This window comes from Ailuropoda melanoleuca, chromosome 7 (assembly GCF_002007445.2).
Source record: "Ailuropoda melanoleuca isolate Jingjing chromosome 7, ASM200744v2, whole genome shotgun sequence".
Lineage (NCBI taxonomy): Eukaryota > Metazoa > Chordata > Mammalia > Carnivora > Ursidae > Ailuropoda > Ailuropoda melanoleuca.
The window spans coordinates 26,858,876-26,885,202 of record NC_048224.1 but is presented as its reverse complement, the minus strand read 5'-3'; the positions used below and the strand labels follow the sequence as shown (position 1 = coordinate 26,885,202).

Here is a 26,327-nt window from a genome sequence, read left to right as displayed (position 1 = left end):
AACATAGGAGGGGCCTTTTCACACTTTGCTAAGTAATAAATATATAGATCTTTTTAAGTTTTTCCAGTTTGTAAATCCGAGATATCTAACTCACAGCATTTTTGTAAGGATCACGTATATGAAAGGACCTCTCACATTGCCTAGGTTACTGTCAAAATCCCATATATATAATTTTACTGCCGAATCTGCAGTAAAATACGTGTAAAGGCTCTAAAACGTCAGGCAATCTTGAACAGAATTTACCATCAGACTTCATTGAGGCCTTAAAGAAATAAATCCAAAGGGCAACTTTTCCATCCTGTAACGTCTGTATGGATGGATCCGCTATAATGGTATTTGGGTATTAGGTTCTGAAGAAGTGAGGTGTTCCATTTTTAGAAGTCTCCCCGTACTCCCACCCCGAAAAGAACCCAGGGGCTATCTCCAGCCTGCCTTTTGTCTCCCGAGCCACGCACAGCTCCCGGACAGCTCCCGCCGGAAGGCCCCCCGGGGGCTTGCTTCTCTCCTCTTCACCGGAGGTAGGAGGGCTTCCTCCCCGCCCAGGGCCCGGCGCCCCCGGGAAGCTGCTCGGGCTCTGCATCCGAGCGTGCACCTCGGAGCTCGGGAGCCGCCCCGGAGCTTGCGCTTTTCTGACGGCGTCCCACGTGAGTGCGCGAGCCTTCCACGTCGGTTCTGGAGTCAGCAGGCGGAATGTGGAGCGAAAGGCGGGCCGGGGCCAGGGCCAGGGCCGGGACCGCCGCCGCACTCCTCCGGCACCCGCGCTGGGGGACGCCGCCGCGGGGACTGGACGTGGGGCGGCATCGCACCCGAGTGCTGTCAGACGGACGGCATTTTTGGTCCAGCGATTTAGCCTGGAGTTTGGCTTAATTCAACTACACAACGTCTCGGAATGTTATTTTGTTTTCCCCAAAGTCTACGAGCTGGGAGTAGCTCCACCTCCGGCACGGGCGTGGGCTCCGCAAAGGGCACTGGCTTCAGAGAGGGGGCGGGCGGGCACGGAAGGGCCGGACGCCGCGAGGGTGGGGAAATCCTTCAGGCCCAGCCAATGGTGGGACACACTCCCCCGCGGACAGGCCTCGCGGGTCGCACAGACCTCAGGCAGCCGCGACTGCGATTGGCACAATCAGGCGTAAAACCCGCTTCCCTCAACCATAACGGTTCTTGATTGGCTGCAGCACACAGTGTCTGTTGTACACTCCAAACCCAGACCCGCTTAGTGATAAATCCCGCCTTAAAAGGCGTTTGATAACAGTTTTACGTGTTGTAAGGCAAACGGTGATTGGTCACAGCGCTCACGGATTCGGTCGGTAGTAAACACAGCGAGCTCCTGGGGCCGTCGATTGGTCGGCGTTCCGGGGAGCCGAGTAAATTCCTCCGGACTCCGCGCGCCGGCTGGCTGTCCTTCTGCCCCGGCCCCGCCCCCTCCCCTTCTCATTGGTTGCAGCTCGTGCGGAGGGAGGAGGAATGGAGCGGAGTAGGCTCTCTAGCGGGCGTCACTTCCGTTTACTGTCGGCCGCCGCCGCGGTGTTCTCAGAGTGCGGCGGCGAACGGGCTGAAGGAGCTGGGGGACGAGAGGCGGGGTGGGCGGAAGGGGGAGGAAATCTCATCGCGGAGACGCCGGCCTGGACGTTCCCGCCTCCTCCGACACTGTCAGGCCGGATCGGAGAAGGGTCACCGCCTCCTCCAGCGAGCAGGGGGGCGGAGCCCGGCTCAGGTGAGGCGACCCTGTCAGCACCAGCGGTGGTGGAGCGCGCGGGCGCGCTCACGTGGAGACCGTTGAGCTCCAGGAGAGCTAGGCGGGCGGCGCGAGCCGGCTCGCGCCTCGGCGTTGGGGCGCGCGCAGACGCGTACTGGTGACCCCCGCCTACCCTGCCACTCTTTCTGAAGGGGTATTGTTACCCTTCGGAGCCGAGGGGCCAGGCGGGCGGGAGGCGGGTTCTTCTGCGCAGGCGTCCCCCAGATCCCGACGCCAGGCTGTCTGCCGGGTGGGGCGGGGGCTTTTGCCCTCACGGATCCGCGGGCAGGCGCCGTTGGTTGCTGGGATGGGGTGGGAAAGGCCCAGGACCTACAGGCTGGCGAGTTAACAGAGGATCTGCCGCCCTACGGGATGGGGTCTGGTGGCTTCGTTGCCCTCTTCGTGGGTCTGTGAGCGTCGAGGTTTCCTTTCCCCCGAGCAAGGCCGAGGCGGTCTGGAATCGGGGACCGGAGGTTGACCCTGGAGGGGTGGAGCCAGTCTTTTGGAATGCCCCAGCTTGTGATCTGAGGACGAAACTGTTTCTGGGCATTTACTGAATGTCCGTTTTCTCCAGGCTTCGTGCTAGGAGCTGTGGGGGTTGCAGTGGTAAGAACAGTCGTGCCCCCTCTTCCCCTTGTTTGGAGGACAGATTTGTACGTAAATGTTAACATCAGGCAGTGAATTAAGGGGGGATGGAAGGTCAGTTTTTTCTCTTTCCAAAAAAAAGAAAAGAAAGAGGTTGTTATAAAGTCAGTCTGCATTCTCTCCTGGTGGAGGCACAGTAAGAATTTAAGTTCTTTATAGGAGACAAATCCTAAATGTTCATTCGGAGGAAAATTTTTACGGAAAAGACTTACAGTAAAGTCTTGATTACTAAGTGATATGCTCCGGTTCTGGTTAATTTGAATGAGTAGAAGGAACCCTTCACCTTCAAGATTTGAAACAAAACTTTTCCCAAAGTACATTCATATACTTTTGGTTGTAGTACGTAGAAGATACTGGGATCTTTAGAGGTTGAAGAGAATGCTGTGCCTTAGTCATTGATGATTTGCTATCCTTGTACGGACACTTGTGCCTTAGATCCTTAAAAAGGTGTGCTGGCTGTCTCGTCTTCTGGAGAACTTTTCATTTGCTAAAGTCTTGTGATTTCCAAGATGAGGGTGGTTGGCAGCAAGCTGAAAGAGCAGAGGTGGGGGGAAGAGACCAGGTGTGGAGAGAAGAAAGTTCTAGAGAACAGTCCTTAAAGCAAGGGAAGGCCTGCTGCTATTGCTTTAACCCCCGCTGGAAATTCCAGCAAACTTGAGAAGATTGGCCTGGCCACCACAGCCAGCGTGGTGACCTGCCAGGTAAGACAAACTGGTTGGGGACCTGTTCGGGGCCCTTGTGTTTTGCTGAATAAGTGATCCAGGACTTTTTTAAAGAGTTCTGAAGTCAACTTGTTTTTTGATTTGCCTTTTTTGTTCTAAGAATTGTGTTAAAAATGTAGTTAGCTGGGGATGCTGGCAAGCTGTATTCTGGTCAATTGTGGTACCTCTAACAAAATTCTGAATGTGATAAGATTTGGAAGAAAAGCATCTTAGAGTAGGGTGTTTTCCTACATTTAGAGGTCACTGCTCTCGAAAGAGACTTTGTTGAAAGACTGTCACAAGAAGTTGAAGTCATTTAAAAAAATTACTTCAATACAAAATGCATGCAAATGTTTTAATATTAAAGTACTTAGCATTGGGGCACCTGGGTGGCTCAGTTAATTGTCCAACTCTTGATTTTGGCTCAGGTCATGATCTCAGGGTTGTGAGATTGAGGCCTGAGTGGGGCTCTGTGCTGGGCAGGGAGCCTGCTTAAGATTCTCTCTCTCCCTCTGCCTTTCCCTCCCCTAAAAAATAATAATAAAATTAAAAATATAAAAAAAAATAAAGTACTTAACATGAATTATATTGAATTGGAATTCTTCGGTGGGGGTAAGACTTAAAAATATCTTATGTTCGGTGAGACAAAGCTTGCTATAGTGCTGACACAGAATCTTGAATCAGCCTCAATTTCTCCTTGGAAAGGGAAAAGAAAAATTTAAGATATTGAGTCTGTGTTAGCTTTCAACTTTTTTTTTTTAAATATAAATTTGTTGTGAACAAATACTTTTCTCCTATGTCAGTTTTAAGCATATATTTCTCTTTTACTGTACTTAGCATTTCTCAAATATGGACATTGAATAGTAGGAGCCAAATTTTGTTAGTGTAGCAGGTGGGCTGGAATGTAACACTACACTGCACCTTTTGTCTTAGTATGAAGTGAACTTCTCATATGCTAAAAGACCAGCTGTTTCGGAGTGAACTGCTGCTCTTAGAGTTGTTTTCATCATTTTCATCACTGAATAGTGGCTTTTCATCTCAAGGTCCAATTTTGGGGGTGCCTTTCATTTGATTAGTTATACATATATTTGCTAAAAGCTTTGATTTATTTTTCTGACAGCTCCAACAGATTCGGAATTGTTTTGGAGTACTGATTTGTTGTAATATAATGGGCATATTGTGCTGTATGCTGGAAGGAAGTCACTATGCACAGCTCACGTCAAGGAGCGGCGAGTTACGCTCCATCTCTTTGAGGCTAGAGTATCTACATAATTTACTCGGAATTTTTCTGCACAGGATATTTGACTCTTCTCTCCCATTTATTTATGCAAGCAATCTATATCAGTATAGATCTATGGATATTTATTTTATATATTTGGGGTATAATCCAATACTATTTTATCTATCTTTTTGCTCAGATTGTTCCAGTGTTGGCCTTTGGGCGCTCTTTTTCCCTGTTGGGTCCCATGTCCCTTTCACATACTCCCATTTTCATGTTTGTTTGTGTGAAGCATTTCCTTACTTCCTGACACTGTAAGATACTGCAGGCTTATCTTGTATATTTTCATCCCCAGTTCTAGAATCAGCCATTTCTCCAAAGAGCACTAGGTTCCTTTTGTTAGAAAATGGTATTTGAAACCAAGATCTGGGCACCAACCAGGATGCTCAGAATGGTATTGATTTACATTTCTTTGAAAATTTCTTTAATGTCTAGTTTAATAGAAGATAGGTGGATTCTCATACCTGCTTTTGTATTCAATTTGTTGAGATACAATCTTGATAAAAGTATACCAAGAAAAATCCAGAGTCACTCAAATATGTACTTGGAAAAGGGAAGAGTATTTTAGTAGCTTTTTCAAATAACTTTGGATATTCATTTCTGATACTGTAACAGAGCTCAGCAAATGGTATTTTAAGTGGTTGGTCAGTTGCAATGTGTAATCTGAAACCATGTCAACAAACTTTTCCTATTCTTTTTTTTTTAAAGATTTTATTTATTTATGTGACAGAGATAGACAGCCAGCGAGAGAGGGAACACAGCAGGGGAGTGGGAGAGGAAGAAGCAGGCTCCCAGCAGAGCAGGGAGCCCGATGTGGGGCTCGATCCCGGAACGCCAGGATCACGCCCTGAGCCGAAGGCAGACGCTTAACGACTGCACTACCCCGGCGCCCCAAACTTTTCCTATTCTGTTTCATTGAAATACATTAGTTTGTATCTTGCACTTTGAATTTTTTTATCCATAACTTATTTTCTAACATCACATTTGGAACATACTGATTCAGTGGGTTATGCAGATCTTCCAAATGCTGACACATTTATAATATTTAAAAAATCACATTCCATTAATATCACCAATGATCTCATCGGGTTTGAGCACTGGGAAGCTGTGAAACTCACAGTGACATATACATATTTTACAAAATTCCAATTTTTACCTGAAAGCTCAAATTTTATCATAGGCAACAAATACTGTAAGTTATTTTCCCTGAAGTGACAGGCTCATTTCATTCATCTTCAAGACAATGTCTGGCAAGTAAGGTCTGAATAACCATAGTTTGTCATTGTTCTTCCAAGTTATAGTGATATTCCATGAAAAAGGCAATTAGCTCAGCTTACAACTCAAAATTGCACAAGGATTTGTCCTTGCGACAACATTGCCTTTTAGCATGCAGCACAGTTACTTCAAGTTTACGTACTTTCCATTTCATCTCATCTAATATTAAAAAAGACATGAATTCAAGAATTGAAACTAACAATAATGAAGGGAAGGGGAGATTCAGTCCCCTGTAGTGTCAGCATTCTTGTAGAATGGCTGTGTCCAGCACACACAGAGACAGCATTCTGGACAGACTGTTCCTGCTGCCCAGTTCAAGCTCCGGTGTCCAGAACTCCCATCAGTTCTTCCAGCAGCTTGCTTTTATGCTTAGGTTAGCTAGAAACAGTTTCTGTTGCTGCGACCGGGAACCCTGACTGATACTGTCCTCAAGCTGTCAGAAATAGAATTCAAATATTTTTTACAAAAGTTACCTGGCAAGTGATGATAGTCTTTAGTTGAAAATGATATGCCTCTTTGTTAACTTTTCTGATGCTGCGTGGTGATCATTAATGCCCGATGCGCGCATTCGCTATCCAGTACCTGCCTTTCTAGCCTTACCTGCTCTCCAGCCAGAGTAGATACACTACCTCCCCCACCTCAAACCTCTCCCCACTTTTACCTCTGCATGGAATGTATTTTACATCTCATTTAATCCAAATGCAAACTTGTACTAGCTCTGTTGTCCGGGCCACCAAGAAGCTGGAAATAACCTTTGCCTTCTCTGAGCCACCAAGCACACTTCATCTCTTAGGTGGCACTTAGCGCTCTCCACTTGGTAATACAGTTATTTGTATATGTCATGTTTGTCCTAAGCACCTGTGACAGCTAGGACTATACCATATCAGTCTCTGTTCCACAGCACTTAACCTTGAACCAACCAAGCACTTCCAAACATTGGATAAATGAATTTGTATACCAAATACACAAGCGCCTTCGTGGGCTGTTGCGATCTCTGGGGTTGTATAGCCCCTCCAGTCCGTGGCTCCCAAGTTGCTGGGCCTCTTTTCTCCCTTAGTGGGTCAGCTGTTTTATTTGTTTTGCAGCTGTCAATGCACAGCCGCCTCTTGCCCTCATTCTAGAATTGCTGTTGCTCATCTTCAATCAGTTAGGAAACTAGAAAGACTTGAATTTTGTTTGTTTAAAACAAAAGGCTGTGTGAGTGCTTGAGGGACTTTCCTATGAGGAAATCTTTCATACGTAGGCTTTGATCTTTATTTTGGATATTCTGAGACTTTCTGGGTTTTGGCTGATTTTAGAGATAGTTGGGACTCTCAGGAAAATGACTGTTGGGTAATAACGGTGTTGTATTTCATCTGTATACTGTCAGCGCTCATTCAGCAAATAATTTACTGAGCTCTATTATCAGGCACTTTGGGAGGGAGAGAGAAAATGCAGTCCCTGCCCTCAAAAAAGCTGTTTTAGTAGAAATAGCATTTTGAGTTTGCATTAGGAATATAAGTAGGGCACTAATACCTTTTCTTATTCAAACGGAATCATGAAGTTCTAGGTCAGCTAATCCCCAGGTATTTTGAACTGGAAAACAAGGTGGCAGAGCAGGGAGAGTTGGAGGATAGGGGGAGATGGTAAGGCATCGGGCTCTAGCTTGAGTTCCCCGGTCATGCTCACTTTTTAGCCATGGATAGAGTCCCTTTTTACTAGACCTGATTTGTCCAGTTTCTGAGCCAGCCCTGACAGAGCAGAGAGAGAGAGATTATAAAATTAGTCAACGCTGACGGATCGAGTTCTGGGGTTGCCGCTGGGCACCTGTGTGCCAACCTACTCCTGGCCGTTCCCTGTGTCCACTTAGTCAAATCAGAGCAATGCGTGAACATTCAAGGACTCCAGGACTTGGAGCCCTGTCAGAAGTCCTAGACTGCTTGTCTGGGACCTTGCCTTTTTGTTCACTTAATTTACTTTTGTCTGTATCATCTCTAAAAGTGGAGGAAGAGTTCTTTTTAGTTATTGTTTTCTGCTAGGGTCTTACCGAGATTAGGGTTATTGAATGTTAAGAATTCCTTAGACTGTTCAGACACTTCCTGCAGGTGGCCACTCTGCAGGTCCTCCTGGCACACACGGAGCTAATCACGTGATATGGTGTGAGATGGTATTTGAGTATCGGTGTGCTTTTCCTTCTGAAGTCAGTATATTATTGAAAAGCATGTGGGTAGGCCAATATATAAGTCAAATAGTTTAAAATGTGCTATAATTGGTTTGTTCTCCTAGAACACAAATGAACTTTTTTATTAGTCTAAGTAAAGCATTATTAGGAAAGTAAATCTATTGAGAAAACAGCTCTTGATTATTCATGTTAATATAATGAGCAGTGGTATAAGTGTATTTTCTTAATTATATTTAGTTTGGAAATTACTAAAAATGTGTTCCTCCAGGTAACAAGCCTTGTAGTGCACACTCGCCGTGAGTCAGACAGTTATATATTGGTAGACATACTAGATTACTTGCTGTATCTCCTCAACTATTTAGATTCATATTGTCACATTTTGAAATCTTTTAAAGAGACCTGAAACTTTTTTCCTTGGCTTGAAGGCTTTAGACATCAGCTTTTGGTAAAACACTTATCTTTCCAGCATGAGCTCTTTTTATCGCTTTTACGTTGGACACGTTGGACTTCCCAGTTTGCTACAGTTGCTCAGGAGTGTTGAATAAACATGATCTTGTTCATGATTCTTTTCCATCAGAGCTGAGAGTAACAAATTATATCTCCCAAACTAACTGAATTTTTAAAAAATACGCCTTCTAGATCCACAAAGGTTTTAAGATAGCCATGTTATTTAGGTTTTCTTGAAATTATGTTTTAAACCTTATGTTTGGCTTTGTGACAGATCTCACATAAACCAGGTTAAGATAAAAGGGGAATTCATTGGCTCATGAAATAGGAAGTCCTAGGGTGATGCCACCTATAGTCATGGCTGGATCCCAGGGTCTTGCTGTCATCAGGACATTGTTTTTGGGGTATTGCTTTCTTTTGTGTTGGCCGCCTCCTCAGACAGACAAAAATGGCCACCATCAGTGCTAGACTTACATCTACCTTATAGCTTGCAAGCTGGGTGAAGAGAATCCCAGGGCAGACTCTAACTGGTGCCGCTTGGGTCGTATACCCATCTCTGAAACAGTCACTGGAGTCTTGGGGCCAGATCTCCCTGGATTATTTGTCCCCTCCTGGAACTCAGACGTTTAGGGCAGTCTAATCTGCACCACAAGCACTAAGAATGGATGAAAAGTGATTTCCCCTAAAGTAGGGGAGACCAAAAAAAAAAAAAAAAGTGTCTCTTGGAGATAGTATTTAAATGTTGATTTGTGAGGAAATGTTAAGTTTTACATTGTTCCAGTTTTTTGTTGCTATGTAACAAATCACTTGCAAATTTAATGGCTTGAAACAAAAATCATTTTATTACTACCTCTAACAGTTCTAGGGGTTGACTGGGCTCAGCTAGATGATTCTCTCTTAGGGTCTGTCATGGGGTTGAAGTCAGACCATGCTGGGGCTGAATTCACCTTGAAGGCATGCTTGTGTCTGGGAGTGAGTGCTGGCTGTCAGCTACACTTCGGCTAGGCTTCCTCGTAGCATGGTGGCTGGGTTCCAAGAGCAAGCCAGAAAGAGCTGGCAAAAGCTCTGTTGCCTTTTATGACCCAACTCCCAAGTCAGCGGGAGTGGAAGAAAAACAGTGTAATTGCTGCCATAGTCATAGCCTGGCTTCAAGGGGAATGAATACAGACCCCATCTCTGGATAAGGAGTGTCAGTGTCACATTGTTAGCACGCAGGATGGGCAATCTTCATGTGGCCAGCCGTCTTGGAAAATACAATCTGCTTTACACATTGCCTTATTTCAAGTGACTAGTTTTTATAAAGAACATGAAATATAAATTAGGCGTGGGCTGTCCTTATACTGACCAGATCACTTTGTTGCCTAGTGTATCATACAGTATCACTGGCTCTCTGGCTATCTTTCTCCTTTTCTAATACACCCTGACTTCCTGTTTGTGAATGATCTCAGCCCACACTATGTATAATCGGTTAGGAGGATAAATCAACTAGCCTGTCACTATATAAGTAAGACAGAAAAAAACCCTTCTTCTTCACTTCCCTAACATAGTCGGGGGGGGGCAAGCATATAAGAGCTCTTCTAGAGCTTCCAGTAGATGATTTTTTTATTAAACAGACTTCCATCCGGTCCTCCTTTCTTGGCCTCACCTTCAGTCTGCTTCCCCTGGCACTTCTGCAGCCAGTTCCCGAGCCTTTGGGTAGGTAGGGGGCTTCTACGTAAGTCAGGTGGTTTTATCCACTGCCAGGTTAGGGTTTAGCTCTAGCTGAGTCTGTTAGGACTCATTCATTTACCTGCTCACCAGCTTCCAAAATGCTACTGATACTTCTCTCCCATTCTTCTTTCCCTTGTGGGATTATACCTTTTAAACAACAGCAAATCCAAAAACTATAGTCTCCTTTTAATGGGGGTAAATGCATGTGTTCAGTCTACCATCATCTGTAACTGGAAATCTTACCCGCTAATACTGATCTGCCCCTCTCACTCTTAAGGTTGCCAAAAGACTGGAATTTCATGGAGCTTATTCAGTGTCCTTAGGGAATGCAGAATTCTGATTCACTTCTATGGGATAGCTATTCCTCCACTTACACGTTGGTCTTTTCTAACATGCGTCCTAAGTGTTAAAAGTGGGTCCTGCAAAGAGTGAAGGGGAGCCCATAAACAGCCAGTAGCTGATCCCACATATGTCCATGCTTCCAGGATTGTTAGCTGAATTGGCATTTGCTCCTTATTTGACAGGTTTTTAGTCTGTGTGCCCATCATCAGAAATATCAGAAGCTTTAAAAGGTCCAAGCTTGGCTGTCCACATCTCTTTTCATCACACCCTCTGTGCTCTGACTTGGACTTCAGCTTTTCTAAGTCTTGACACTTCCTTTCTTTGTTTTTTCTATAGGATCATGGATTTCCCTGGACACTTTGAACAGATCTTCCAGCAGCTGAACTACCAGAGACTTCACGGGCAGCTCTGTGATTGTGTCATTGTCGTGGGGAACAGACATTTTAAAGCCCACCGCTCGGTACTGGCAGCATGCAGCACGCATTTCCGAGCCCTGTTCTCAGTGGCAGAGGGAGATCAGACCATGAACATGATCCAGCTGGATAGCGAGGTGGTGACAGCGGAGGCCTTCGCCGCACTGATTGACATGATGTACACCTCCACCCTCATGCTGGGGGAGAGCAATGTTATGGATGTCTTATTGGCAGCCTCTCACCTGCATTTGAACTCTGTGGTTAAGGCATGTAAACATTACTTAACGACAAGGACGCTGCCCATGTCCCCCCCCAGCGAGCGCGCCCAGGAGCAGAGCGCCCGCATGCAGCGCTCCTTTATGCTCCAGCAGCTGGGGCTAAGCATCGTGAGCTCAGCGCTCAGTTCCGGCCAGAGTGGCGAGGAGCAGCCAGCCCCCATGAGCTCCTCCATGCGCAGTAACCTGGACCAGCGGACAGCCTTCCCCATGAGACGCCTTCACAAGCGCAAGCAGTCAGCAGAGGAGCGGGCCAGACAGCGCCTCCGGCCCACCATGGACGAGTCCGCCATTGCTGATGTCACGCCGGAGAACGGGCCAGCAGGGGTTCATTCTCGGGAGGAGTTCTTTTCACCCGATTCCCTGAAAATCGTGGATAACCCTAAGGCTGACGGAATGACTGACAACCAGGAAGACAGTGCCATCATGTTTGAGCAGTCTTTTGGTGCTCAAGAAGACGCGCAGGTGCCCAGCCAGTCTGACAATACTGCCGGCAACATGGCCCAGTTGTCCATGGCCTCCCGTGCAACTCAGGTGGAGACTAGTTTTGAGCAGGAAGCTGCAGCTGAGAAAAGTGGTTTTCAGTGTGAAAACCCCGAGGTTGGCCTTGGAGAGAAGGAACACATGAGGGTGGTGGTGAAGTCTGAGCCCCTGAGCTCTCCTGAGCCTCAGGATGAAGTGAGCGACGTGACCTCACAAGCAGAAGGCAGCGAATCTGTGGAAGTGGAAGGGGTTGTGGTCAGTGCTGAGAAGATAGACCTCAGCCCTGAAAGTAGCGATCGGAGTTTCTCAGATCCCCAGTCTAGCACTGACAGGGTAGGTGACATCCATATTTTGGAAGTCACAAATAACCTAGAACATAAATCCACTTTTAGCATTTCAAATTTTCTTAACAAGAGCAGAGGGAGTAACTTTAGTGCAAATCAGAACAATGATGATAATATCCCAAACACTACTAGTGACTGTAGGCTGGAGGGGGAGACCCCTTATTTGTTGAGTCCAGAGGCTGGGCCTGCGGGCGGGCCCTCCTCGGCCCCTGGCTCTCATGTGGAGAATCCGTTCAGTGAGCCTGCAGACTCGCATTTCGTCAGGCCTTTGCAAGAAGTGATGGGCCTGCCGTGTGTGCAGACTTCAGGCTACCAAGGAGGAGAACAGTTTGGGATGGACTTTTCCAGGTCCGGTTTGGGCCTCCACTCCTCCTTCTCCAGGGTCATGATGGGCTCCCCGAGGGGAGGAGCCAGTAACTTTCCATACTACCGACGCATAGCTCCCAAAATGCCAGTTGTAACTTCTGTCAGGAGCTCACAGATCCCAGAAAACTCTGCCAGCTCCCAGCTAATGATGAATGCGGCCACATCCTCATTTGAAAATGGCCATCCTTCGCAGCCGGGCCCCCCGCAGTTGACCAGGGCATCTGCTGATGTCCTGTCCAAGTGCAAGAAGGCCTTATCAGAGCACAACGTCTTGGTTGTAGAGGGGGCTCGCAAGTACGCCTGCAAGATCTGCTGCAAGACTTTTCTGACCTTGACAGATTGCAAGAAGCACATCCGAGTTCACACAGGTGAAAAACCCTACGCCTGCCTCAAGTGCGGCAAGAGGTTCAGTCAGTCCAGCCACCTGTATAAACACTCGAAGACCACGTGCCTGCGCTGGCAGAGCAGCAACCTTCCGAGCACTTTGCTCTAACCCCGGCCTGTCCAGTCGTGCCGATGCCAGCAGTCGGGCTGGAGCAAACAGCTCTCCTGGTTGGTGGTTCGTGCCACGGGGCTTGCGGCTTCAGCGCCCCCCCATGGCTCGTGCAAATTCCAATGACTAGTAAGTGGATAATTAATATGCGTAGCACTTGTGCTGCTGCGTTTCTGAGTGAGACGCACACGTTTGGAGGGACGCGATCCCTGAAACCGAGTTCTTCCTTAGGGTTGAGTAAAGCAGTCAGAAAGTAGTTTGTAATCAATGGCGTTAAAAGTGGCCCATTTAAAAATTAAAAACTGGAGCGCAAAAAAAATTTTTTTAGCAATTTTTGTAAAACTCTGTGAAGCATTTAAGTAAATTTCCTATATCCTCTGAAGGGAATGTTATATACCTGTACGGTGATGCAAAACGCACTTACGCGTAACCCGTGGCGAGCTTGTGCCTGTCTGAAAGGAAGGCCCTCGAGGACAGGCCTGTCCGCCACAGATGCTTTAAAGTGTATCATGAGCTAGTCCTAGGCCTCAGAAAGTACTGTATTTTTAATTTTTGTCTCAACTGCAGTCACAGACGCTGCACTCTGATGGTGCTGACACTGGGTCCAGAGCGAGCATTCTCCGGACTGTTAGGTGTACATACTTTCGAAAACATCACTGCTGGATAGATGTTTTCACAATTTTTCCTGGTTTTAAAAACACAGTTGTAAATGGAGTATGTACGTAGGGAGTGGCAAGTAAGGTGTTGTTTCTGTACGTGCTGTTTTAGCAGTATTTTACCCAACTTGTATTACATATGTTACAGTTCCATGTTTGGAAGTCAGAAGAGCTAGTGTTTGTCTTTGTTCTAATGATGTGGAGTCCTGTTTTGTGGGATCTTTCATGGTGCGTTCACCCTTTGCTGCATCCAGGCTTTGGGGGCCCGTCCAGCCTGACGCATCTCATCAGTGACAGGCCGGCTCTCCGCTTTGCTTCTCCGCACTCCTGCCCTTCATGGCATCTTGTCCAGGCCTGCATTACTGTTTTTGTTGCAAACTAACCAAAAATGACGCTAACCCCTCTCCACCGTGGGCTTATGGCTTTTATATACTATACTAAAGTTTTAAAGTCTAGACCCTGAGCTTTTATCGTTGTTGCCCCAATCCAAGACTGAATGTTTCAGATTGTTTAAAATCCAAACGCAGTAGCAGTGTTCCCAGATAAATATTTTCCAGACTTTATAAGAGAGTTGGGCCGCCCAGAGTATGGAAGTCACCCAGGAGCGCCCGAGACTGTTGGAGGAGACAGTCGGGCACTGCCCGGGCCTCCATGGGCCCCCGCCTCGCTTCTCCAGCCGCACCTGCACCATCAGGGCTGCGGGCGGCACCTGTGCGAGGCCGAGCCTGGGCTCGCGTGCATCCAGGGGGACAGGTCTCTGGAGAGCTCATGAAGTCAGCCTAATTCATGCGTGAACATGAGTTCATTTTTTATACAGCTCTTTCAGAGACACCAAACCATTGTGTGTAATCGAAAGAAGTCCTTCGGTTCTTTCTTAGAACTGTTTAGAAAGCTAAGTACGTGTAGCCTAAAACAATCAGCATGTGTCTTCTCCCCTTAATCTAGTGTGTACAGTTACACATCTGTCTGTGGATAAACTCACATTGCCCATGTCAGGCTAAGCATCTCCCATGAACTGATTCATAGGGAGGAAAGCCAAAAAGGAAACTTCTGTGATTCCTCTCCTTTCCAGCAGACACGGGAAAGAGACCGCTGGAGGATATGGGATCACGTGTGAAATGCGGTCGTGCGTGCGGCCGTTGTTAGAGTCGTGTTCTGACTGGATGTGAGGGGGCTCTTCACCTACCCCTCTACTTGATGTGGGGACCAGTGTCTTGTGGGGAGATTAACCTGGGGAGGCAGGTGGGTCAAGGTGGAGCACAAGAGAGGCCCTGCCTGGGCCCAGGGAGAGGAGCCAGTGGCGATGGGAAGAGCAGGGGTAGCTTCCCTCCCCTGCCATCTGGAGAGGGAGGTGCCAGGAGGCCGCGCCTCACCTCAGCTCAGCCTTAAGTGGACTTTGCGTTAGGGCCTATCTCTGACACAGCGCCTGGAGCCCTGCCTCTCCGCTGCTAGATGGCATCTGGAGTCTCTCATCTACCTCTTAGTCATCGGTTTCTACATGTGAGAAGCAAGCTTTTGGGCCAGTGTCCTCATACATGCTATAGAACTTAAAAATAATTCAGAGCTTCCCTGCAAAACCAGTCTCCGGGTTCCTGTGATCTGTAGTTTCTACCTGAATTAGAACTGGTTTTGGGTACCTGAATTTTGATTGGTTAGCCTTAATAATAGCTTGGCATAATCATTTCTGGTGATCAAATCATAAAGTTCTGTCAGGGCACCCATGTCAGTGGTGCTATGCTGGTCACAATTTGAGATTTTGAAATAAAAAATTTGTCACATTCATGCCTCTAACTAAATATGTGTTCTCTTTTCTTCGCTCAGGTTATTAAGGTTGAAAGAAAAAAGGGAAGTAGTATGGCTTTCCCTAACCCTGCTTTGACCAGTACTTTTTAAAAAAAGATCACATCTCCTCCAGAATACTCTTAATGCTGTCAGTCACAATTATTGTCACTGCCCTCAGTTCAGTCCCTCTGCTCTCCCTGCACTCTTTCTGTCTCTGAGCCGAAGACCTGTGTGAGGTTTTGTTCTCAGCACACCCAGCCCTCTTAGCCTGCTCGATCCTGCGCTCTCTGCTGCTCCCTTACCTGCCTGCCGGGGTGAGAGCTCCATCTGCTGGCCAGGCTTGGCCGCGGGGAAGAGCTGGAACCTGATTCCCTCGCCAGGAGCAGGGCTTTGGCAATGGGAGGTGGTGATCAGAACAAGGGCATCCACCTGGGGGGCAGGGCTGGCGGAGGGGATGGACAAGGGAGCAAAGTGTGAAGGTGCTGAAACAGATTTTAAAATGAAAATTAAATTCACCTACCTCCAATTATTCTTGACCAAAACAATAACAGTACTGTGACCTTACCTGGTTCTCTTTGCCACGTATATTTAATCTGATGGTCTAGGTAGCAGATTTAAGTGCCATGGTCACCCTGGGCTATGGCTGTCCCATCCCCGTGAGGGACAAGTGAAGGAGTTGAGGAGGAGTTGAGGGGTAAGGTGGTTTGGACAGGTTCTAATAGTTCACCTGCTGGGGGTGAGGGCTGGGGGCAGAGCAGAACCCAAAGGCCACTAGATGCCCTGATTTGAGAAAGGTAAGCAGATGCCCTTGTTAGCTGCTCCCAGGTACAGGCCCACACAGTCTCAGAATTATTTAATAGGATCACATACTTTTGGCTCAGACGTTTCCAACCACAGAAGTGGCAAGCCCGTGTATCAGCACCAGTCTTCCTTCTGCGGGATCAGAACAGATCAGACTTTTTTCCTTGGCTCCCGTCCTGTGGGTCCAAATCAAGCCGGTGCTCACTGACAGGCTGCAGTGGCACGGTGGGCTCCTGACCCTCAGCTTATCCTGTCTGGCTACAGCTTGAGTTCGCTGGGCATCGGCTCCCCTCGCAGGCCGGCCAGCAAGTTGTTAGCTGCCAACAAGGACATGGTGTTTCGGGTTCCGTAGGTGGCGCTGCCAATGTGGGGCAGAATCACTGGAAAAAGGAGGAGGAGAGGGAGGTAAGGGTGTTTCAGGAGCCTTAAAGTGGACCCTGTTTTCCTGACCAGGGGTTGCAGTGAGAAGAATAAAGAGAACCTGCCTTAGTATTCTTTGATTTGCCATCCTATCATTTGTCTTTGATTTGCCTACTGTCCTTACGCGCTCCACTCCTGTGGGGCTGAGTGTCAGGGGAACGGTATCGGGACTCGAGGCTACTGAAACCCAGATGCAAGGGTAGCAAGAGATACGGATCCTAAATACAAGGATGTCGAGCCCAGAAGGGGTCTCGGAGCCTGTCCAGACACAGCCCTGCAGATGTCAGATGGTGAAACCAGGAGCCAGTTCAGCCTTGAAGTTTCAGTGCTGATCACCCACCCTGTGCCCCTGAAAGCGGTGCCACAGGGCTTCCGATCCACACCAATAACTCTAAGACTCAACGGCGGACAGACCAGCTCCCTCCAGCCCCACTGCAGAGCAAGTAAGGTCACTTGTCCCCAAAGGACGCCTTTCGAAAGCAGTATCCAGGGCACTGAGCTGAGCTGCCAGGACTGCGGGGATGGGACGGTTTTCCCCATTGTGGGCAACAGCCCAGACGTGACAGCCAGTGTTCCTCCTTTCAGCCTGGTGTGGATGGTGGGGACAGTGCAGTTTCCAAGGGCTACAATAATGGGGGCAATCCCTGTGGGGAAGGCAGCTAAGGACCTTCTCTGTGGGTTTCCATCCCACAATGTACATAAAGGACAGGGACTGGCTCAGACCCTACAGTTACGTAGGAGTCTGGAGACAGAAGCACACCAGTGACCTGGACAGACAGAACTTAACATAAAGAGCTGTTAACCAGGTACGAAGTAACTGGGGAGGCTGAGAAGCAACCGCTGAGCGCTTCCCAAAGTGCGGTCCTAGGCCCCGCAGCTTGGGACGCCCCCCAACTGCATCGTGATGTGCCAGCGTCACTAACAGCATCAACACGTATGGTCCCAGGCGTGTCCCCCTGTGCTCGGTACTGCTCACCGTAGCTTTGCACCCGGTACCCCCGGACCACCTCTAACTCCCGCGGGCCCAGCGACTGCATGGGAAACCGCAGTTCTCACCACAGTTCTTCAAGGTCAGGAGAGGGTGGTCTGTAGGCAGTGGTTCCGGGGTCGTCACATCCAGTCCAGCAGCTGCAATCTGCCCGCTAGCCAAGGCCTGGTACAGGTCGTCCTGGTTCACCACGTCTCCCCTGGGAAGGACAGTGGTGCCACGGATGCCCCCAAGCTCCCTCCAACCAGGCCGCCTGTACGGCAGACCAACCCACGGACTGGATTTCCCCATGGCCCAGGCACACTTGGCACCGACTTTTAAAGCGTAAGCCTGAGAAGCGCTTCTCTACAGTAAGTCCGTACAGTACGCTGAGAAGCCCAGCCCCACCACTCTAGCTGAGGGACCTTGGGCAAGTGCATCACCTTCCTCTGTAAGACGGGGAGAATACACCCAACTCCCAGGCATGCCGGGAGGATTAGAGCTTACCGACCCCCTAGTGCAGGAACAGGGCCCACGATCTGCATCTGTGTGGGGCCCCATCCGGGGGGGGTCTGCCCGAGAACATGCTGAGAACCGCGGCATCACGCTGTTGGGCGCAGGCCGAACGTGGGATACACCTAACTACGTCCATGTGCGTGAGCAGCCCTCCCTCCTGTGACTGAGACCCTGAAGGAAAGAAATGACTGGCTCGAGACTGGATGCTGCACCCGAACTCATACTCGTGCAGTAGGCAACAATGCACCGTGCCTCGCCCGGAACCGGGTCCTGCAGGTGCTCCAAACACGGAAGCTGAGAAGCTGTCGGCCCTCAGCACGAGCCCTGCGCTCCCGCACGTTTTACTCCTCATCCAGGTCACTCCTTTGTGGCTAAACATTAATAATTACAGGGGCCTCTGGAGTGGAGAGACCTGAGGGGGACCCCATGAAATCCCCTCCTTTGCCTTTACTTGCCTCCACACTGATTTAAGCAGGTTCAAAGGGCCCCATGCAGGCAGGGACTGGAGTGGTCTGCCTCTGTAACATGCCCAGGGGCTGAAGCCACCCTGGGGACACTGAGAAACCGAGACAAGTTGGGTTTGGGTCTCTCTTTCCAGAAGCACCACGGTTCAAGCTGTCACTAACTCAGACAGACAGACCCAGGCTCAGTGTTATGGGAAGTCAGCTTCTGAAGGGCTGTTAAGATCGTTGCACCCAACCCTCTGCAGTAGAGAACTGGCTGCCCAAGGTTACCTGGTAACTCGCTGCTATCACGCCTCCACTCCCTGAACAACTCTGCCACGGGCCTAGCCCTGAGCAACGGCTTGCCGGAGCTGCTGGGAACCAGACAGGCCAGGCCTGCTCTGACGGCTCCTCCTCCCAGCCTGGGGCACTCTCCTGTGGCCTTTACTGTACTTCTGAGCTGGGGCTCACTGGTGGGTTGGCTTAGGGAGTGGTAAGCTCCGCCCAAGGTCTCATGGACAACCCAAGGCAGGAAAGCCCTGGATCACAGAGGCAGGGACAGCCCCTCTCTAGACGTTCTCGGTGCCCCAGGGAGCTTGGGCGGCCCCAGGCCCCAGCGTACCTGCTGATGTTGACAAACACAGCCGTGTGCTTCATCTGCTGGAAGAAGTCCTTGTTGCAGAGCCCCTTGGTTGCAGGTGTTAAGGAGCAGGCCACGATGATGAAATCAGACTCGGCGGCCAGCTTGGGGGTGGACACTGGGAAAGGGCAGGGCTCCGTGAGACGCCAAGTCCCAGGATGGAGACCGCAAAAGGATGGGAGACCAGACCCTTGCCTCCTCCTGCCAAGCTGGAAACTCCTGAGATGCTTCCTGAAGGCTTCATGTCTACTGTATACCTCTGATAACCGTACAAAGTTGACAGCTGCTCCTGGGGTCCTCAGGTACTACATCGTTCATCCAGCCCCCTGGTCTCACACATGGGGAAACCAAGGCCAGAGAGGGGCAGGCTGTTCAAGGTCACCACCTTCAGGGCCCAATGTGCCAAGGGGGTGAGGAATAGCTAAAATCCAGCTGCCCTCTGCTCAGGACACCGTGCACCTTGCTAGAGGGCTGATCCACGGACACTAGGCTGGGGGACAGTGCTCACCAGTTTATTAGGGAAACTGGGAGTCAAGTCTCCCAGCAGTTCCTTACATCTGTCACCATCCCTGCTGCTCTGCCCAGGCATGGACGGTGGTGACAAGGAACTCTGAGAGAGGAAGCCTGGAGAGCTCTCGGGCATGAAGAGAACTCACCGTGTGGCCTGGGTACGTCGCTGTGCTCTCCAGCTGGGCGCCTGCACCCAGGGGCAGGTGGCTTAGCTAGTACCTGAGGGACGCCACAGGCTCAGACGCACCTGCCTGAAATGCTGCCGCTACAGAAATTCAGAGACCCCTCTCACCGAGTGCAGACGGGGCTCCTGCAGAAATCACGGTTTCACTTACCAAACTCTGCCTGGAATTCTGCAGCTTCCTGAGGCCTGGGCTGGCGCCCTGTGTACAGAAATCTCTGGACGCCAAACGGCTTCAGACGCTGAGCAATGGCCTGGCCTGGAGGCAAAGAGAGTCCTGGCTTGTCCCCAACCCCTCAGAGGGCAGGAGCAGCACCCAGTAGCTCCAGGGACAGGGAGCCCCTGGGGTGGGGGTGGGGGAGGTCCTTTCATCAGCATACTTCCAACTGTAATTGGTTCTGCCCCAGTGTAACCAGCCCCCCACCAGCCCACACTGCCCTTGGGGGGCCATGTGACAGCCTTTCAGAGACCTGGAGGCAGCACCACAGCTCTTCTGTGGCTGTGACTGGCTTATGCTGTCCTCACATGGTCCTGGGCACCTTGAGGGCCATTTGTTTACCATCCCTGAGAACTGGGGCTGGCATCCCAGCAGCAGTCTGACCAAGCAGTCCCCTTCCTCCTTCTGGACCCTCTGCTTTTATTAATGCAGCCCAAGACCTCTTAGGACTTTTCGGTGGCCTGGCCAAACTGCTAACTCACCCCAAATCTTTTAACACATTTTCACATGTGCTGCTCCAGAGACAGGCTTGGGTTGCTGGATTTTCAGAATCAGAACGTGCCCCAAAGCTGGTGGGTTACTCCAAGCAACTCCCCGGTGTGAGAGGCACTGCTAGCTGGCCAGACTGTCCGTCCTCTCCATCCTGACCCTCACCTCTGGACCGGGTAGATGCCGGAGACCCACGGACAGCTGCCTGGCTGAGCTCAAGCCTTTCTGCCAGACTTCTCCAAGCAGGGGCCCCCGGGAGAAAAACAGCCTCACCCCATCTGCAGAATCACACGTATGCTCTGCCCCCTGGACCCTCTGGTTCCTGAGTGGAAGCTTTACGAGTCAAATGCCTTCCGGCAGGCCTGGGGGAGCATTAGCTGTCCCACAGGAAGCCCCTCCCCAAGGCCCCAACCCAGCCACCGCCGCTCTCATCTGTTCTGTATGGAGCCACAACCATAAACAGTCCTCTCTTCAACTTGCTTCTGTCACCTAGCAAGTTCTTAAGGATCTCCTGTTTTCATTTATTTTTTTATTTTTGCCTGTGTCTTTCTGAAGCTGGGTCTGTCCATTAGATGTCCCTACTGCATGCAAAGTGCACTGGGAACAGCCAGTGGTGGCCACTCTCTCCAAAGGATGGTCCACACCCAGACACCGGGCACCAGAGACTCAGACGAAGCCAAGGTTGCTGGGGCGGGCCAGCGGGAGGGTGGGGGCCTCACCTATGCGCCCCAGCCCGATAATGCCGACGGTGCTCCCCGTGAGTCCATAGCCACACATCCACAGGGGTTTCCATGAGGTCCAGCCACCGCTGTGGGGAGGGGAGAGGTGGGTAAGAGCCCCGGCCTCGGGCAAAGATGAGCGCTCTCTGTGAACGCACAGACCCAGAACCCCCAGGCAGGAGCTGTGGTCCAAGGCGTGGAAGACCCTGCTCTCCAGCTCAAAGGCCAGCCCGTAGCATGAGCCACTGAGCGCTGTGGGTGAGCATCTGGAATGACTCTTCCTTTAAAACCACTGGACGACAAGACTCCGAGGGCTGGGAGGGGCCTCAGAAGTTCTCATCCCATTTTGCAGATGGGGAAACCAAGACCAGAAAGGGTGCCCTGCCTGAGGTCACATCCAGCCAGGGCAGAGGTGGGAGCAGCAGGCTGCAAACCTGGGATCTGGGATTCCAAAACCACTATTCCCAGTGCCCCAGGGAAGCAACACAAAGTAAAGCCATAGGCCCAACCCATTGTCCTGGTTGGACAGACGGATGGAGCCTGCCTTGAGCCACCTCTGAGAAGGGTGCCGACTCCCCGGCCAGGAGGGCGAGCGGGACGTGCGGCCCTGTGTCTCATCCGCCCCGTGCTGCCCTCAGCTTCGGCCTCGGCCCCAGCCCCACCCCGGGGCCCCAGCTCCCGGTCCACGAACCCCGAGGGCCTGCACTGGCAAGTCTACCAGCCTCCCTGCAGCCACAGTGCCTTCCCTAACCCTGACACCCAGACCCAAACCCTGGTTACACTGGGGCAGGACACCCAGACCCAAACCCCTCAGACCAGGTTTTTCAATTTCAGATTTTAGAAAGGTGGTTTGGTGCTTATTCTCTATTCTACGTAACGCCCCCAGCAGCATCTGGAGTGGGACCTGTTATCAAACACCCGTGTATCTGCAGCAAAACATGAATATTCACACAGAGTGAGAAAAATAAAGATCATAAATAGCCTCCTGTTATTTCCAGTCGGGTTTTGCTACCAAGAAATTTATGAAACCACCTTCGGGTTTCCGAGCTGCTGGGATTCCTGCATCCTGAGCAAGGATGGTGGACCTGTGTCCCCTGTGTGCTCAAGAGGAGGCCCCCCTGCTGCTTCTTGCGGGGAGCCTCCGATCCACACTCCGGCCCCCACTTCCTTGCCAACCAGGCGGGATTGGTCCGCCCCTCCCTATCCTCCTCTCTCACGATTTCCCCTCAAAGCCACGACTCCCCACATTTCTCTTCAGCTCTGCCCTGCCCCTCAGTAGTCTGGCTGAGTCGGTCCCTGCTCACTGGATGGGGCACTCCTGGGGACAGGGATCACATCCGGGCCAGGGGGACCCTGGGGGCTCAGGAACCAGCTGCTGAGCAGGGCCAACTTTCCTGTCAGGGGTTCACTCACTTCTTCACCTCCTCGATGGCTTCTGGCAAGCGGCGACAGGTGGTGAGCAACAGGGACATGGCGAGTTCTGCCGTGGCGTCTGTCAGGACATCTGGGGTGTAGCCCACACGGATGCCGCTAGGAAGCAAAGATCTGGTGACAACACAGGCCTCAGGCACCTTCACCAATTTCTACCTCTGGGACATCTCCTCTGCTCCCTCTTTGCACTGCCCACTGGGAAGCTCCGAGTTGTAAAGGAGCACACAGGAACGGTCAGCCCTCCTTCCTGGTTCGCTTATCTCCCACTTGGCGAAGGACACGAAGATGCCCCAAGTCTGGGGCAAATAACTACTCGAGCTTTCTGAATCTCATCTAACGAGGGAAATAATAATAATACTAGGCTTTCCTACTTCAAGGAGTTGTGGTGAGGGTCAGCAAGCAGGCTAATAGGAAAGGGTGCTACCCAGATGTAGTTACCCACAGTTTCTGACTGTCAGGGCCTGTCGTAACTGCCCTGTGCTCATGTGGACGCATGAATGGTCAGCCCCCTCACAGTCTCACTGAAGGGTGGAGGGGGTTATGAGCAAATAAATACTCAGCTCCCTTTCCCGCTCGGGGGGTCAGCCCTCACCCCAGGCCCTTTCCAGAGCGCAAGCTGCTTTTACCGCTTTTTGATCTCCTCCAAAGCCAAGTGGTCAACGCCCACAGACATGGTGCTGATGACTTTAAGATTGGCTCCTGTTATGCAGAAAAAGCATTGTTTGTATCTTTCCTCGTGGGATTCCAACCCACCCCACTGGGGACATCATGGGGCCATGTGCTTATTATAATTTTCTGAGAATAAGAGGAAAGGCCAACACCTCTGTTCCTCAGCTAGAATCCTGAACAACTGTACCTGACAGACCCGACAATCCGACTTGACTCCTCCGTGTGCGACTCTGTGGCTGAGGGAGGTGAAGTGGCCGGCCCCAGTCACAAGCTGCCGAGTGGCAGAGCTGGGGTTCGCCTTGGGGTCTCTGACACTCAGGCCTCCACTCTTACCCATGGGACTGTTCCCTCAGTGAAGCCTCCAGTCTCCTTTGACTGCACCTGGGGCCCTGCTGTGGACACACTGAGATGTGTCCCACACTACGGCTGGGATGAGACCCTCTCTATGGGGCAGGGCACTAGAAAGCTCCAGGGCCAAGGCTGGGGCATGGATGGGCTCGGCACTGATTCATGAGGGCCCCTCCCCATCCGGCAGCCTCTAAGTCTGAATCTTTCCTCAAAACAACCTTGGGTGACATGTACCCTGGCCCAGGGCTGAGACCCATGGCTGGGGCTAACACATCCTGGGTGCCTGCTGGTGCTTGGCACTGAGATGGGCCCTCCTACATGATACAAACGAGCCCAGAAGGGACAGGGCCTTTCTCGAGGTCACAAAGCAAGGCTGTGGCAGGGCTAGATGAGGGCCCAGGGACTCGGGTGCTCGCCCTCATACCCGCTCCCTCCACACCGGTCTTTGCCCTCCTATGGCCTCCCTGCAGGGATTCACAGCCAGGAGAGGAGCAATGCCTGTGCCGGAGGGAGCTGCACACAACTGCTCCCTCTGGCCTCATACAGCAGCGAATGCCTTCAGGACTCAGGTCACTGCAGACCCGTGTGGAGAGCCAGCCGCAGCAGACTGAGGTGCCCTACGGGGCCAAGACCCCCTCGGAATCCTCCCCAGCCCTGCCCAGTGCACACACCTGCAGCATCCAGGAGCCTCTTGTCCACCCGATCAGAGAGGAGGCAAAGCAGGCCGTGGGCCCCCGCCACACCTCGCTCCAGCTCCTTGGCAGGGATTGGCTCATCGGAATCCCAGTGCTCCACCTCACAGCTGAAGACCACAGAAAGCCCACTCAGAAGCCGGGGAGCTCCACAGATGCCCCCAGGCTGCCAAAGGCCCCCTGGGACTGTACCTCCCTCTCAAAGTGAGAAACACTGCCTTCTGCTTGCTCTGGCCTCAGGTTGCCTGGGGCTGGCCAAGGAGTCGGGGTCAGGCACGGGCAGCCTCAGAACTGTCCCGAGAGGCTGGCTGAGGGTAAAGGGCTATCACAGAGTGGAGGTCACCAAGGCCTGACAAGAGCCTGGACTCAAAGGAGAAAGGCACAGGGACAGCTCTCAGCTCAAAGCAAGGAAGAACTTTATCACCCTCCCAGGAGGCCTCATGGCCAGTGGGGGGAGGTGGGCAGTTCCTGCACCAGAGGAGGCTTGCCTGTCCCGTCCTGGGAGCCCATGCGAGGGAGTCACTCCTACTTGCACTCTACCAGGAGACAAGACCAAAGCAATGCAACGTGGAGGGGTCTTAGGGCACACTTCCACCACAGCTCGAGAACAGTGAGTGTTCCCAGTGGTGCTGCCCAGCCTCCCAGTCCTTGCCATTTAATTCAGTGCCCCCGTCACGTATGGCAAGACACAGGAAGGCGGCCAGCCCCTCCCAGAACACCCTGCTGCAGCGCCTGGCCGACCAAGAGCCTGGCACATGCTACCCTTTGTCCTCCTTTCCATGGGCACGGCACTCCGTGCTACAGCTGCAGGAGCCCCTGCCATAACCCTGGTTGCTGCTTCTGCCTCCCCCTTCCTCCTCAGTGCGTGCAACCTGGCAGGTCCTCAGCAAAGGTTTTGTTGCACTGAACAAAACAAACGAATCTCATTTTCGCATGCCACTGGTTTCTGAGCCTGGCTTCCACCTTCTCCCTGCCAGACCTTGGCAGCACAGACCTGGATAACACAGTGCTCCTGCTGCAGTCAGACCGAGCTGAGTTCAAATCCCAGCTCTGCCACACCGCAGCTGTGACTTTGGGCCAGGCACTTAACCTCTCCGTTTGTTCATCTGTAAAGTGGGAATTATAGTACCAACTTCACAGCATTGCAAGGATTAAGAGTTTATGTCTGTGAAGTACCTGAAAAACTGGCATGCAATCTTCAATTTAAGGGTCACGAGAGGCCCGTGGCAACTGTCCAAAGGGACCCGGCCAGTAACTGCAGAGGTCCCTGACCCCGCCAATAGTGACCTCTAGGGTAAAGGATTAACAGCCTGGATATCGCGTCACCGGCTGCCTCCCCTCTCCCCAGGCCTTTCCCTTCACCCACACTGCACGTGCCAGCAGAGTTGAGGGTCCCGGCGTCACTGCAACAGGCCTGGACAAGGCTAGGCCGCAGACAACTTTCTTTAAGCCTCCCAAAACTCTACGACCGGCCAGGCCGGGCACAGGTTGCCAAGGCCGGCCAAGACGCAAGCGCAGGATCCCGGCTCCCTCCGGCCCCTGCACCGTCCGGCCCTCCCCACCAAAAATAAGTGGGGTGTAAGGAGGCCGCCCCCAGCCCGCCTGGAGACGCTGAGTCACCCCGTGTGCGGGGTGCCTGAGATCCACGGCAGGGCCCGGGCTCCGCAGCCCCTTCCCCGACACCACCCCCAGCCCCGACCCCGGCCCGGGAACTCTGCGTGCCGCGGGGGTGCGGGGCTCTTACTCTGCGGCCCGGGTGAGCGCGGCCCAGCCCTCGGGGGGGATCCTGCGGGTAATGAACACCTTCATGACTCTCACCGGCCTCATGCACCTGGCAGCCGCAGGACACTGACCCGGACCGCCAGACGGAAGCGGGGCGCGACGGGAGGCGGGGCGGGGCCTCGGAAGGGGCGGGGCCGGAGGTGGGCGGGCGGGGAAGCCAAAGGCTGCAGGGGCGGGGAAGGNACACCACCCCCAGCCCCGACCCCGGCCCGGGAACTCTGCGTGCCGCGGGGGTGCGGGGCTCTTACTCTGCGGCCCGGGTGAGCGCGGCCCAGCCCTCGGGGGGGATCCTGCGGGTAATGAACACCTTCATGACTCTCACCGGCCTCATGCACCTGGCAGCCGCAGGACACTGACCCGGACCGCCAGACGGAAGCGGGGCGCGACGGGAGGCG

At 51.7% G+C, this 26,327-nt stretch overlaps 2 protein-coding genes across 6 annotated transcripts; one reads left to right on the top strand and one right to left on the bottom strand.

The window, feature by feature from the left end:
* The first annotated feature begins 1,498 nt into the window (after nucleotides 1-1,498).
* On the top strand, nucleotides 1,499-15,107 carry ZBTB5 (zinc finger and BTB domain containing 5). 2 transcript variants are annotated; one of them, XM_011224570.3, is made up of 2 exons: nucleotides 1,499-1,714; nucleotides 10,632-15,107. In XM_011224570.3, exon 2 carries the CDS (start codon nucleotides 10,636-10,638, stop codon nucleotides 12,667-12,669), a length of 2,034 nt encoding a protein of 677 aa, XP_011222872.1. In that variant the 5' UTR covers nucleotides 1,499-1,714; nucleotides 10,632-10,635; the 3' UTR covers nucleotides 12,670-15,107. The 2 variants fall into 2 exon arrangements, with proteins under 2 accessions (XP_011222872.1, XP_019654900.1); XM_019799341.2 differs by lacking the exon at nucleotides 1,499-1,714 and adding an exon at nucleotides 1,802-3,081.
* Nucleotides 11,569-26,043, bottom strand: GRHPR (glyoxylate and hydroxypyruvate reductase). Of its 4 annotated transcripts, XR_004626512.1 has the most exons (11): nucleotides 25,895-26,043; nucleotides 24,130-24,260; nucleotides 23,068-23,140; nucleotides 22,424-22,540; nucleotides 21,011-21,099; nucleotides 19,740-19,844; nucleotides 18,877-19,012; nucleotides 17,385-17,515; nucleotides 15,978-16,288; nucleotides 15,410-15,549; nucleotides 11,572-11,698 (listed from the first exon to the last, which is right to left on the bottom strand). XR_004626512.1 is itself a non-coding variant. In XM_011224569.3 (9 exons), the coding sequence occupies exons 1-9, from the start codon at nucleotides 25,975-25,977 to the stop codon at nucleotides 16,167-16,169; spliced, it is 987 nt and encodes a 328-aa protein (XP_011222871.1). In that variant the 5' UTR covers nucleotides 25,978-26,043; the 3' UTR covers nucleotides 15,934-16,166. The 4 variants fall into 4 exon arrangements, 1 of the variants encoding a protein (XP_011222871.1); XR_004626513.1 differs by lacking the exon at nucleotides 15,410-15,549 and having other exon boundaries at nucleotides 11,569-11,698; XR_004626511.1 differs by lacking the exon at nucleotides 11,572-11,698 and having other exon boundaries at nucleotides 15,256-15,549.
* Nucleotides 26,044-26,327: the final 284 nt, after the last annotated feature.